Source organism: Lissotriton helveticus, chromosome 5_1, assembly GCF_964261635.1.
Source record: "Lissotriton helveticus chromosome 5_1, aLisHel1.1, whole genome shotgun sequence".
NCBI classification, from domain to species: Eukaryota; Metazoa; Chordata; class Amphibia; order Caudata; family Salamandridae; genus Lissotriton; species Lissotriton helveticus.
This window is the reverse complement of record NC_136065.1, coordinates 1,367,349,717-1,367,364,886: the sequence shown is the minus strand read 5'-3', so window position 1 is coordinate 1,367,364,886 and position 15,170 is coordinate 1,367,349,717. Positions and strand designations below refer to the sequence as shown.

Here is a 15,170-nt window from a genome sequence, read left to right as displayed (position 1 = left end):
CAATACGTTGTGGCGCCCTCACGTCTGCCACCGCTTCACAACGGGTCTCGGCCCCACAGAGGTGTCACCCGTCGATCGCCACTTCCTCGGCGTCTCCCTCCTGGATCCAGGCGCCACTGGCTCCTAATGACTGTAGGGGGGCTCCCCTAGGCCGGGGAGGCAGCTCGAGGTGACTTGGCCCAGGAAGCGTCGCTGGCGCGGCTCAGAAAATGGCGGCTCTGCACTCACTGCAGGGTCAGACGTCCACTCCGGGCAGTTTGCGCTCGCGCTCTTCCCTGAGACAGAGGCTCCCGCTGTTTCGCCGTCTATGTAGAAGCGATTGAAGTTCAGGGGGTCCTAGAGGAGACCGGATCAGCCCCTACCGCACACCAGGAGACTCCCGATCCAGGTGCCGTAAAATAGCGGCAGCTGTCACTGACAGGCCGATGTGCGACGGCGTTGTCACCGCTATCACAACCTCCGAGCGATCCTCCGCTCTTCAACAGATGTCCCTCGCTGTCTGCAATCGTGACACGCCCAGAGTCGGTCTTGGGGCCCCCAGCTCCGCTAAAATTGCTTAAATCAACAGCGGCTGTCCGGTGCTCCTTCGGCATGCGTCCTCCTGCATTGCCAGCTAGACCACGCCCCCTATCTCTTTTTTTTAAGCCCAACTCGCCCGCAAGTGAAGCGGGTTTTGTGTATTGTTTTTTTTCTTCTTTTTTTTAAAAGGTCGGCCAGCGCCGCTCTTTGTGGTGATTGGTGGTCTTGCGCTCGACTGGAGCAAGCTGCTAATTTCTGAAATGAATGGTGGAGGAAGGGGGCAGTAGCCAAGGGCACCCCTCCCGTCCAATCTGTGCGCACTACCGCATCTCGTGCCCCCCTCCCACACCACCTCCTCTGGCCTAGCCACATGCTCCTGAGCAACGACCCCTTTCAGTGGCTCATTAGGGGAGCCGTAGGGGCGGCTTCAAGAGAAGGTAGCCTTCCGCGCACAACATAAACAGTTAAAGATGAGGCATCGCCTCCTGCCTGTCAGGCTGCCTTCACACTGGAAGCTAAGAGTGTGTGCACTTGAGGGAGGCACGGGCATTATTTTAAAGCCCCTCCACCCCAGGGTCTCCAGGGGAAGGAGCGTGGTGAGCCGCAAACCAGGTGGAAAGCAACGTTTTTTAGGTCTCGCCTGGTGAATACTTAGTTTCTTTGTGGGTCTCTTCTCCCAGTGTTTCAATCTAGTTTTACCCTGATGACCTCGGTGTTCAGTAAGATGTGGCTGACCTAAGAGTTGGGGATCCCGGCTCAAGTCTCTGCGTCGGCGCATCATCCTGTGATTGTCGGCAAATCACTTAATCTCGCCGTGCCTACCAAAACAAGCATTTGCAATGCAATAGGTCTCGCATTTAAGCAAGTTTAAGCTATTGGCATTCTAAATGACAATGCATTTTATTTGTTTTAAAAACAAAAATAAAAGGCATTGTTATTTGCAATGTCAATAGCTCAAACTCGCGTAAATGCGAGACCTATTGCATTGCAAATGCTTGTTAAACTGTGTGACATACTCATCCACAGACTCCCCCATAAATTATTTGCACTGGAAGAATTTATATCTTGTAATCCCATACAAACTTGGGGCGCGAAGTACTTGTCTAAATCACGTAAGGCAACCTCAAACATTCATGTCGCCCGTAATCGTTATTTTTGGCATGCAACTATAAGTTTTAAACCCACAGGACCTAAAGAATGGAGAAGGATTCTTTTTTTCTGGACGCAGGCATCTTTTTAGACTCATCCACAGCCGTGATGTAATTGACAAAATAATCTTTCCACTCAACCCACTTTAAAGTTGGCTCACTACCTGAAGTCCAAAATGCAGGTGGGGAACCTAATGAAAAGATTTGTTGAGGCAAAATGCAGCCAGTTCACACAAATTAGTGCCAAAGTCTTTTGTGAAAACACTTGACAAAGAACATACAGTCTTATACAAAAAGAAGTCCTCTAGGTGAAATTACAGTTTTGCCATCTTCACCTGCTTCCCGTGTAGGCTTCTGCACACCTTAAAAATGTGTGTCAAAGAGTTCTAATCAGCTGCGCTCTGTCACACACCTTCCCCCAAGGTGCAATAGCTGATTTTTCAGCAAATACCATCAACGATGTGCCCTTAATGATTCCGTACATCTGTGCGTTTGATTCTACTTTGAATGGTTTTCAAAATGGCCCGACGTAAGGTTACACAATGTGACTAGATGTCATGCCTGTGGCGATATCCTCCTTCACATGCATACAGGCGCCTTTGAACCGCAGCACCACACCAGAGATAAGGACATGGGTGCTCACCGTCTTGACGGCCCTTCAGCGACAGACGTTCGATTGCTGCTGCGAACGCTTGGAGTCAACCACTCCTGTGAGTTAAAAGATGCCTTCGCTCACCGCTCCGACAGCCAGGTGAAATTTTAGTCCATTTCCTGGCTGTTACTTGCACACTAACCTCCCAATGTTAAGGGTGCTCATACAGATCTCAGTAATGCCAAAAGTCACTTGATAAGTGAAGCGCTGAGTAAAGGCATGTTCAGCAATCAGTCACACGGTCTGTTCACAGCTTTTCAAAATAAATCTCAGATGAACCAAGGTCATTGCCAAATTGTTGTGTGTTACCTCCTGGTACCCACAGTTAAATACACGCATTCTAAGGCAGACTTGAGTATATTACTTTAGTGTAGTAATGTTGTACACAGCAAACCGGTCTGTATAGTTTCACTGCCCCCAGCAACTGTCTCTCCACAGAACGCTCAAAGCATTGGAATGCCACTACTGTTTCATTCTAATGGAACAGAAGAAATGCATATCATAACACCGTGCACCTGATGCGGGGGCGGAGGATCTCCAAGGGTTCCTGTAGGCCATGCATGATCCATGTCGGACTAAATGCCCTTCTGGCTTGGTTATATGATGCTTTGGTGCAGGTGTGGACCCAGCCACGTTGTCTCCTTGGATCATAGCTGTGAGGCTGCCTGGGCTGAAGGCAGTTGCTTCCCTGACTGGCCCAACAATGTTTACAGCATTTCCACAAGCCACTTGGGCCAAAAGTACACACTACTTGTAGTGGTTCCTACTGTGGATCTGAGGGGTTGAGACTAGGGAACCCCCCTTATACCATTTAACCTTCTTGGCGATGACCGTAGCACTGTTATGACCATAATACCTACCTGTTGCATTTTCTGCGTTCCTTTGCGTCCTTCCATTAAAACATGGCTTCAGACTCTGTTGATGATAACATTGTTTTAAATCTTCATTTGTGGTATTGTCATTTTATTTAGAAATTCAGCTCATATTCCCCTGTCAAAACTCTTAAAATGTTCTAGCAACTGGAAAAGAAAAGAAGTTAGTGGAAGATTTTGTGTTCCGAGTTTATTACATCAAATTTGCATTATGTGCTTCAGCAAACTAGTGCTTTTAATCCTTTATTTAAGACAGCGGGTGCAACCATGTGTTTCTAAGTTGCCTGTGTTCAGCTTTTTCAGTGGTCATCCTTTTAAGTGTTAGGTTTGGTTGCACTCTTTGTGAGGACAAACTAGCTTTTGAAGCACACGGGCTTATCAATAGTTTACTGTTTTTTATTTTATTTTATTCGTTTTTGTTCAGAGAAAAACCTATGATTCATTTAAAAGAAAAATAGGGAGGGTGTTAAAAGTATTACTTGAGTTCATCAATTACAGTAACTCAACTTTAGTCTTTCCATTACATCATTGTTCAGGTTTTGTGTAACATAAAGCTGTAGGGGTTAGACAGAATGCCTCTTTCCCTTAAACTAACAACATGGTTCATTCTGAACTGTATAAAAGTAAAACAATTGTGGTATTTCTTTTCCTATTTGCATTTCCTTTGCTCATCTCTCTGTACAGAGATTACCTAATTTTATTTTGCCATTTCTAAAACTGACAATTTCGCCAGCAAGCTCCAGCCAACCTTTTCTCTGGTCTTGAAATCTTGCATCATTTAGCCATTCCTGCCTGTGCATTTCCTTATCCTAGTGAATCACTCCAATAATTTCTGTGAACAGAATATGGGTGTAGCCTTGATATTTGTTCTTTGTAGGTGAAGCCACTGTTGTCTTCTGAAGCTCCGCCCTCTCATGTCACATCGTCAGAAGACGTGGTTCCGTCTACCTCCACATCCGCAGCAGCTGACACCTCAGTAGAAGGTGAAGAAAGGGATGACTCCTCAGATAAGCATCCTGATGCAAAGAAGATAAAGCTGGAGATAAAAGAGAAGAAAGAGCGAAAGCAAAAAGTGGACGAAGATGAGATCCAGAAGATGCAGTAAGTGACTTTTCTCCTCCGAGCTGTGTCTTTCCACCACCTTTTTCTCTTCTTTTTAAAAAAAAATGTTTTTTTTATTTGGAGGAGTAAGCACATAATAATCACAAAACATCCGGATCATACCAGCATGCAATACATATACAGCAGGGAGAAAAAGAAATCAATTAAAGAAAAAAAGGGAGGGGGATGCCATTACGTTGGGTAAATAGATAAATATATGAGGATAGTAAGAAAAAATTGAACAGATGAAATGTAGGTGTAAACAAATATTCAAACGCGATATTTTTGCAAGGGTCCCCAAATTCGAAAGGACTTCTTCCCGGATCGAGTGCCTCTGCTGTTAGCGATAGCCATCTCTCTCTCTAGAATTTCCCTTAGCATTGCCCGCCATTCAAAAGCTCTAGGCGGAGTTTTAGATATCCAAGCGGGGGCAACGCAAAGTTGTGCTGTTACTAGCATAATTGATATTAAGGTTCTTAATCCTAGGGATACGTCTGTTTTATAGCCAAACATAATCTCTTTCTCTGCTAAATATAGATTAATTTTTAGACGATCCGCTATGATGCCCTGTACCTCTTTCCAAAAATCGGCCAGGTCTGGACAGGTGACAAACATGTGTAGGAAGTTTGCAGCTATCATTCCACATTTGACGCATTTACATTTATCATTCGTGTTTATATTGCTAGGATCTATCCATTTAACTATACGTTCTGGTGTATAATAAAGCATAAACACTGTTTTAAGCTATTGCAACTTGAGATTGATAGAGTGGACTGCACTATCTAAACTCTCCAATGATTCTTCTATATCAGCTGAGCTAACATCTTGGCCAAATAGCTCAGCCCATTTTAGTGCTATCTTTAGATTATCATTCTCCCAAGTTTGGGAGAGTAATTGATACGCCTTACTAATTTCGCACCAAATATAGGCTATATCCTTAAGAGTCTTAAATCGCACGCTTTTAAAATAGTTTGGGTCATTTATTAAATACATGAACATAGTACTGTCATTACCAATGGCAAGATTGTAACAGCATTGTTGTCTTCTAGAATTAAGGAGATCTCGCAAACGTCCTACAAAAGAAGCCCAAAAATATAGTTTAAAGTCCGGTAATTTAAATCCGCCCTTGTTTTAAATACTTTATAGCACGTCTCGGCTGTTTATAGCTCCAAATAAAGCTACTAATAACCCCCTCGAGTTTAAAAAAAAAATAGTTAGGAGTTCTTCAATCTGTGGGGCGCGCCCCCTGGGGGACACGACACCATCTCAGGGGGGGGCGCACACTCCACTATAATCTGACGTTCGTTCCTTTGGAGAACTCCGGTATGGCTGTAGGGAGGAGGGAGGGGAAATCGACGGGGCACGAAGTGCCCATGCTTTTGTTATGTTAACCCTCCCAGGAGCGGGTTAATTCATAGAGCTGAAATGCTTCAGCTGCAGTGGGAGTCAAGATGACTTCACTGCTAAAACCCGAAAGAAAACCAGCAGACACACTTTCGCTTTTAGCAGAGGAGACCCCTTGCCTCCCTCTGCAGCTGAAGCATTTCAGCTCTTTTGAATTGACCCCCTCCTGGGAGAGATAGTTCTTCCCAGAGAGGAGACAAAGTTTCCAAGGACGTTTCAAGGCATGGGCCAGGTGGGCTCTGGTCAAGGGGTTCTCTGGCCCAGGGCCCCAGCCTTTCAAAGGGGGAGGGGTGGGTTTGGGTGACTGAAATAGCCAGCTCTGTTCTACAGAGTCTTGCCCTCATGACCTTGACATTTTTTTAAACAGTGTTGTAAATAGCGTTTTTCTATCATTCATTTTTAATGTGTAAGAGTCTATCACAGACATTTTGCAGACAAAATGTGTTTATGCGTCATGCAACATCCATATAAAAAGTTTATTTTCGATCAATACAGGAACTCACATATGAGAAATGGGAGGGTGTGACAGATTATTTGCAGTAATATTAGTGAACTGCTGTTGTTACATACTGAAAACACACATCACTATCCATGAATATCAGATGTACACACATTTAGTATTTGACCAAAGAAGGCATGAAACAGCTGAGACTGGTTCATAAAATCAAAGCTGGTCCGAACTGGGGCCCCCAAAATACATTTGGCCCAGGGACCCCCAAATCCTTAAAACGTCCTTGAAAGTTTATTTTAAAATTACACAGGCAGGCTTGCAAAATGACAACCAGCCATGTGTTTAAACAGCCTGCAAATTGCCTGTCTTGACACTAAATAGTATGTATTCATGGCCGGCTTTAGCGCTGGTGGTGCCTGGTGCGAGAATCGTTTTTTGTGCCCCCACACCCCATGACTGCCTCCTTGGATTCTCTCACTACCACCAGGCATATGTGCCCTTCATAAGTTATTGCTAAACACAGCGCCACCCCATGAGGTCGGCGCCCCCTCCATAGGTCAGCGCCCAGTGCGGCCGCACCTGTTGCACTGCCCTAAAGCCGGCCCTGTATGTATTCATTTGTAATGTGACTTTTCTGTCTTTGTTCCCTTTTATTATTAGTCATGGATAATTCAGGCAGCTCTAGAAAACAATTAAAAGTTCTTTCTATTTATATTTGCTGTTCAAAGTATGCACAGACAAGTGCTGAAAATTCAGCTTTAGGTGACTGCTTATTTTTATACCATCTGTGACATCAAAATAATAAGCTGGCAACCCGAATCATAAGATTGGAAGTTTGTTGAGGGATGAGCACATTATTTTCTTCCACCACCCTGATCACTGCCATAATAGCAATAGAGTAACACATTTGAAACCCTACACTGCCGTCAATAACATGCTGAGTTATTTCAAGTGTCGGGGATTGCACCTTGCATTAAGACAACTCGCTCCTCATTCTCGCCCTTCACTTTCACCCTCACCCTGCACTCACACTGATCCTGATACACTCACACCATTCACCCACTTTCCCTCCACTCACAGTGACCACTCTTCACTCACAGCGATCACAGTGCGCTCACACTGATCACAATGCACTCGCACCATTCACCCGCTCACCCTGCACTCACACTGATCACCATGCACTCACACCATTCACCCACTTACCCTCCACTCACAGTGATCACTCTGCACTCACAATGCACTTGCGCTGTTCACCCTGTACCTCACCCTGCAGTCACACGAGCACTCTACTCAACCTGCACTCGTGACACTTCACTCACCTGTCCCCCTCACTGCTCAATCTGCAGTCTCACTCAAATAAGCCCACCACTAACCATACATTCATTAGTCCCACTCTGCACCCAAATTCATATGGTCACCTCACTCACCCCTGTACACAAGTATGGGAATGTCCTGCCCCATCAAGGTTTGTGTCCTAAATTACAATAGGAGACCTCTAAATGCACTGGGTCCTTACTCCCAGTGCATGACCAAGATGCGCTAGGGATTACATGCATAGCGTGTTCTGTGCCTAATGATATTAAGACCTGGCTTTTCTCTCAGGCATATTAGGCTTTGCTTTCCCGTTGGCCTTTGGTCCTGTCACTTGGAGTTTTGGATTTCTATGTCTGTTTGTAGTGCGCCTTGATGCCCCTTGGGGCTAAGTTTTGCGCGGTATAAAAATGCCTTTCATTCATTCATACTTCAATCCAGCCTTCCAGGGGCCCCTTGATAGAGACAGTTCTGTTTTTGCCCTAATGGCCTGGAATAATTCCTAAATAGATTCTTGCAAATACTGTTTTGTTTAATTATTTTTAATGTGATTGATGTGAGGGAGTCTATTACTATTTGCAGAGAAATGTGTTTGTTTCATGAAACAACCATAAAAAAGTTAACAATAAAAAAGTTGGATCCAAGCGGGTCCTCGCATTTGAGAAATTGGAGGATATAACCGATATTATTCACGGTAAAATTAGTGGGCTGCTGTTTTGTTACAACAGTGAAAACACATCCCTATCTCTGAATAATAGATGTAAACGCTTTTAGAATTTCGACTACAGCGCCGGTAGCCTGGCTAAATAGGGTATGGCAGAGCTGAAAGTAAATCATTTAAACACAAATCTGTACTGAACAGCGGCCCCCAAAATAGTTTTTGCCCAGGGCACCCAAAATCCCTAACATGTCCATGCCATCACAAAGTCTGTCGGACAACATTGCTCTGAAGTAAAATAGACAACTTCATTATTTTATTATTAGTTTTTTTTTTTTAACATAAGCCTGACGTGTCCTAAACCCCCATTGCTTCAGGCAAGCAACTTATCGTACCACTAAGGAATTCTCAATTAGGTGTTCGTTTAGCGCCCTCTCTGCGGACTTTAACTGTTTTCGGATCCATAACTGGTTGGTGGGCAATTATCCCATTATAATGCTGCCTAAGACGTTTGTTAATAATTTCTAGAGGAGATTTGTTATTGATTTCTAGAGAAGATTTGTTTCTCGTGTATCAGCTCTGAGCTAGGGAGTTTCCTTCAAAAATCTGACAACACTGTCTCCCTTACAGTCCCTGTCTTGGCTGAAAATGTCTGCAGAATATTCAGCTTTGGGAGAAACTGCTATCAAAACTATCTTGCCTTTCAGCTCTTCCAATTTATGTGAGATTGGGTTCTCAGCACTTGAAATATTAAAGGCTAAGTACGTTCAAGACTGGATGTGGCGCACAACCTGAGGATGGCAGTAGCAAAAATCCATCCACAGATTGACCGTCTCTGAAAAACAGTCACACCTGTCACATTTATGTTCGTGGTGTTATTATCAATATATGTCCTGTGTAAAACAAAGCATTCTAGTAAAAACAATTTGCGCACATTTTATCTTGGAAAGTGGTGTTTTGAGCTGTGTAATAAGCCTCTGTCATTTCACCACACCCACTCACAAACCTGCAGTTTACTAAACACTCTTATTATATTAAACATTATTTGCTGGATATGCCCGGAATATGCGTGTGGGGGTCGATTCCAGACATTTCTGTCAGGTGGGGGGGGAGGGGGGGCCCAACATCTAAAAAAAATTCAGCTGTGGGGGGCTCAGCCTACAAAAGTTTGAAAAGCAAAACACACAAGATGATGGACTGGTATGTTGCACAATGGCAAAACATTCACCCCCAGTAACCGATCTGGGTTTAATCCATCATTATTTTTCCCAAGCCACCCCAGTTCAAACATGGCCATATGCAAATCAGTCTTGACCCTGTGCCTCATGGGAACAGTCCAGCCCGAACTGCCAAGCCATGTCTTTTTCGGACCGGAATCAATCATATGCAAATCAGTCTTGACCCTGTGTCTCATGGAAACAGTCCAGCCCGAACTGCCAAGCCATGTCTTCCCTGGACCGGAATCAAGCATCCTAGGACCGGTTTCTGGCTATCAGCCATCTTCAGCCAGGATAGCTTGACTTCAGTGGCTTAGTGAGCACGGGACCCACGTCTGGGCATACCCTTCCCACATAGGGTGAAAAGCAAAACACACAAGATGATGGACGGAATGTTGCACAATGGCAAAACATTCCCCCCGAGTAACAGATCTGGGTTTAATCCATCGTTATTTTGCTCACCAAGCCACCCCAGTTCAGACATGGCCATATGCAAATCAGTGTTGGGAACGCCTTTTCTGCATCAAATTAGTTTTAGAGGCAACACTAGCGGTATTCACATGCGCAGTCGTGTCTCTGCCGGGTATAAATCCATGTTGCTCGGCAGAGGCAAGTTGTGTCATAAAGGGTGCAAGGCAAGTTGCCAATATTTTTGCAAAAATGTTCGCCTCAGTGTTTATTAATGATATTGGGCGATATTATCCACTCTCTTCTCTCTGCTTATTCTTCTTTAAGACACAGAGAAAGCGCCCGGCAGAAACAGAATAAACATTCCTGCTGAATACGTTTATTCATAGATGATGAACCCCCTGGTTTTAATGTATGTCTTATGGCCCTGATGAAGGTGATCATATCTGGCTTTTACCGAAACGCGCGTAGGCCAAGTATAAGCGTCTGAGAACACCATTTGAAAATCCAAAACAAGCATTTGCAATGCAATAGGTCTCGCATTTGCGAGAGTTTGAGCTATTTTTATTGTTAATGATATTGCCTTTTATTTATGTTTTGGCTTTTGAAACATAAATAAAAGCCATTGTCATTTACAATACCAATAGGTCAAACTCGCGTAAATGCGAGACCTATTGCATTGCAAATGCTTGTTTAATTTGAGAGGGAGCGTACCTGCGCTTCTTAAGAAAGACGTAATACTTTCAATTGTAGACTATCAGCACTTCTATTTTTCCATTTTAAGCACTGCATACAGCCCTCCCCGAATAAATGCAGCTGTCCCTACATGAAGGAAACACAGAACCCCCCCCGCCATGATCAGGGCTCGACAAATCCACTCGCCCGCTCGCATTTGCGAAGGAGAATGGATGAGGACGAGCTATTTTTAGGTCCTACTCGCCCTTTCTGGCGAGTAGGAAGTCAAACTAACTTTTGTCCTTTGTATTTGATAACAGAGCAAAAGTGACAAGATAACACGATTTAAAGGCATTTTTATTGCTCAGAAAGGGAATGAGCAATAAAGATGCCTTCAAATCTTGTTAACTTGTCACTTTTGCTCCGTTTTCAGAGACGGAGGTCAAGTGGGTTGCAGTCAGGTCGAGGGGATTTTCCATGGTACTAGACCTGCAGGACTAGTACCATGTTTCGGATTTGTCGAGCCCTGATGATGAAATAAACATGTCAGTCAAACCCCAAGGAACAGAGACGGATCCGCTATAGACGCTAACATCACGAGGAAGAGCGGGGCTCCCACATGAGCAACCACATATCTCTTGCCCTGAGGAGTCTTCAACATTCCACCCCGAGGAACTGTAGACACAAGCCACGATTGATGAAGACATCCCTGAAGAGAAACAACTAAAACGGGCCACGGGGGGATCCCGGGGCTACCATTTCCCACCGCAGGCACATCATTGAAGAGGTACACTCAGAACTCGAAATGTGAGACCAGACTTCTCCTGGAGTGAGACCGACCTGCATAGGAACCCCCATACTGGAAACAGACCCCACGGTAACCTGTACTCCTCCCTATAAAGCACTCCGTGGCAGCGCTTTACAAATACCAGGTTTATTCAGCAAGTTTGCAATGGGAATACCTGTCAACTGAGGTAATTGAACATGAAAAGCAGCCCACCATTGCCCTCATTCTTCTTGGTACTGTAGAAGCAAAATATTAACAAGAACATGCATTCTCGTGGAATGCTCACACAAAGAACCAGCCTGTTTATCAGCGCTGCGCGCCTCATGAACAGCGCCGCGCGCCTCTCTGCAGACTCCCCCTGCATTCCAAAGTCAGTCACGTGAACTGTTCACGAGGCGCGCGTCACGATCTGATTCTTTCGGTAATGCATTCTAATGCAAAAGCTCACGTGCGCGACCTAATCCTATTGAAAAATGCTGCGCGTGGCCAGCTCCTGTCGCCCCTCGTTTTTCGGCTGAGCCGACAGCTATATAGTGCTCTTTTCGCAGAGAGCCCTAAAAAAGGACAAGTATATCTATAGAAGAAAATGTTGGACTGTTGCTCTCTGAAAAGTTGGATATAAGAATTTCTATATATTAGGCTTTTGTTCTCAGATGCCAGGGTTGAATTGCAACCTTATTTACACAGTATGAGAGTGAGTTTGTATGAATAGTATGAATGGTGAGATTCTTGGATTGAGAGGATGACTATCACTTGCTATTGAGTTTTTACTTTTTTGTGGGGGTTAGAAACACAACTTTTTGTAAAAACTGTTAATATATTTCATGTCTATGTTTATCTTTATTAATATCTGTAAATATGTGTGTTCCTGCTTGAATAAGAAAAAAATATAAAAAATCAGTAGATGTCTATATCAAAAAGAGAAAAGAAATGCTTTTTATAAAAAATAAAATAATAATTTCAATGAAATTTAACTCTCCTTGAAATTTTTGTATCTGTGTTGCTGAATGTAATGTAGAGGCAATCCCATAGGATAAAATATATAGGTCTGTCAAGAGGTTATTATATTAATTACCATAAGTGTACCCTCGTCAAACAGAGCACCCACTGTGGTGACACCGCCCTCAGTCCAGGGGAGTAGTCACCGTTTAGTGAGTAAGCCAGTGGGGATAGGGATGCCGTTGAGTGATGTGGTATCAGAGTAAGGAAGCCAGCTATGCGTGAAATGTGTGGATTTTTTCCAGTATGTAAGCGCCGTACGCAGGTGTGTCGGGGCATCGTCGGTACCCTAGCCATCGGTAGGAGTAGTGTGTGCAGCCTCCCTCGGTGTATGTCAGCGGAAGTATAATCTATTTCATGCAGGTTACGCCCTGCCAGCCAGTACGAAAGCCATTGCAGTTGGCTCGCGTTGTAGTAGGCACGAACATCAGGGGCACCCAGTCCACCCTTGTCTGTCCAATTGCTGCTTCCCACTTTGTCGGCCGCTGCCCCAAATCAAGTCAGAGAGTATAGTGTTCAGTGAGTTGAGAAGCGGGGTCGGAATCACTACTGGCAAGTTAGTAAAAAAATATAACAAACTAGGTAGGACTACCATTTTTTAAATCGCCACTCGTCCTATCACGAGAGTCGTGGGGAAGGCCAAAACATGACCTGCGATCGAAGAGATCTGATAGCCTTACCCAGGTTACCCTATATGAGATCTGGCGCAGTTCTGTACACTTGTATGCATAGGTACTTGAACGTGTGTGTAGCGACCGTTAAGTAGTGGGGGCCGAACTAAATCGCCTCTGGACGTTCCCCGTGGTGAAAAAAGAAGGCATAGGACTTATTTTCGTTTATGCTAAGGCCTGAGAGCCGTGCAGAGGAGGTGAAGATGTCCGTGATAGGTGTGATAAGGTCGTTGGCGTACAAAATTATATATTCTGCATATGCGGAAATTGCATATATAGCCTGCTCTAAATGTATTCCTGTTTGTGCGGCTGATAGCCGCACTTTAAGTGCCAACGGCTCCAGGGCCACTACGAACAAAGATCGGGTACTCCCGCGAGATGTGGCTCCCAGTGCGAGCCCTCGCAGTGGGGTCTGTATACAGCAGTTTAACCCACTTCAGATAGTCCGGAGGTATTACAATTCTCTCGAGCATCTGAAACATGTAGTCCCATCTGAGCTTGTCGAATGCCTGCCTCAGATTCAGAGTGATGCATCCTGCGTTACTTCTTTCCTGGGGGGTGGTCGCCATAACGTGGTACAGCCTCCTAATGTTTAGTGAAGTACTACGCGCCGGCATGAACCCGCACTGGTCTGGGTGAATTAACTTGTGCAGATAAGGGATTAGGCGACTGGAAAGGACTCTGCTCAGTATTTTGTATTCAGTTGTGAGTAGGGCAAGGCTCCATAGCCTGATAGGTCCGCAGCCGAGTGGCCCGGTTTGGGAAGGGACACTACCAGCCCCTGCCTATGGTGGGGGGCAGTGTTCCTCTGTCTATCGCAGAGTTATACTGGCGCTCTAGCTGCGGTACCAGGGAGTCTGAGAATGTAGCAAAGAATTTGGCCGGGAGACCATCAAGACCAGGGGCCTTGTTCCGAGGTAGGCCTCTGATGGCCTCCTTTATTTCTGCCCCTGGGATGGAGTCAGAGAGGTTATCCTGTGCCGCTTTGGTCAGTTGAGGGAATGGTACATCAGTTAGAAAAGTGTCACGGCCTCTTCCCCCAGCGGGGGGTGTGTGAGATTGGTATAGTGCCTGATAATATTCGCAGAAGACTTCATTTATGCCTTGCTGCGTGTCCGCTGTGTCCCCGTTCATAGTTAACTTGTGTATTGGGGTATATGGGGGTCATCCCGAAGTATGCGCACCAGTGGTGCCGGCTTTGTCAGCTTCTGCATGTTTCGCGTGTGTGTAGGCGGTGTAGTTGATGTGTCTGAGTGTTTCTAGTAGCTCAGCGTGCTTTATTCGGGTGTCCTGCAAGAGTGCTCCCTTAGTGGGTTCTTTCGCTGCGTCATATTGGAGGCTATTCAGGGAATTCTCGACTTCTCTAAGGTTGTTGTGAGTTTCCTGTCTCACCCCCGCTGTGGAGCTGATGGCTATCCTCCTGACCACCGTCATGAATGCATCTCACTCCACCTGTGGTGTGGAGGCAGTACCCGTGTTTTCTACAAAGTAGTGGTCGATCCCCACAGCCAAAGCCTCCCGGAAGATGGAGTCCTCAAGCATTAGGGGCCATAATTTCCAAGTGGGGACTGGGATGGGAATTCTGCCCCAGACTAGAGTAATCTCCAATGGGTTGTGGTCAGCAAGTGTCTTACCCAAGTATGCAGCGTGTGTTACCTGAGTGGTGATGTGGTTGGAACAGAAGATTCTATCTATTAGAGTGTGGAGTTGATGTGGGTGCAAGAAGAATGAGTATTTTCTACTGGTGGGGTACTTCAAACGCCAGACATCCCCCATGCCCCATCCCATCGGCATAGTGCCTCCGCCTGTCGTATAGTGCTGGCTACCCAAGAGGGGGCTGTGATCTATCAATGGCGGGATCCATTACAGTGTTGTAATCTCCGCTCAGTATCCATGGGCATGTAGCCCAGGACGCCAGGACAGGGTTAAGGCTCAGGGGGTATTTATCCTGTCGGAAGCTGGGTGCGTATATGCTACCTAGGATTATTTATGCGCCTTCTAGTGTGCCCCTCACCCGATTATATCTACCCAAAGGGTCCGCTTTTTGTTCCAGTGCCTTGAAAGGGACCCCACTCCTGACCCATATTGATGGACCTCTAGCAAAAGCGGAATATGCCATGGAAAAAACCTGGCCCCTCCATTTTTTACGGAGCTTAACCGCCTCAGACACAGTCAAGTGGGACTCCTGTAGGAATACTATATGTGCTCGCCGCCTATTTAACTGTGTTTGGATTCTGTGCCTTTTGTGGATATACCCCAGACATTCCAGGTGATCACTTTATAACTTTCCTGCATCT

The 15,170-nt window shown here is 45.3% G+C and overlaps 1 protein-coding gene across 3 annotated transcripts in view; it reads left to right on the top strand.

Annotated features, from left to right (window-relative positions):
- TAF11 (TATA-box binding protein associated factor 11) overlaps positions 1-15,170 on the top strand; it is a 265,689-nt gene that overhangs the window by 22,197 nt on the left and 228,322 nt on the right. For all 3 annotated transcript variants that reach the window (XM_078644276.1, XM_078644275.1, XM_078644274.1), the window contains exon 3: positions 4,069-4,292. In XM_078644276.1, coding sequence (XP_078500402.1) covers positions 4,069-4,292 — 224 coding nt within the window. The remainder of the gene's footprint in view (positions 1-4,068; positions 4,293-15,170) is intronic.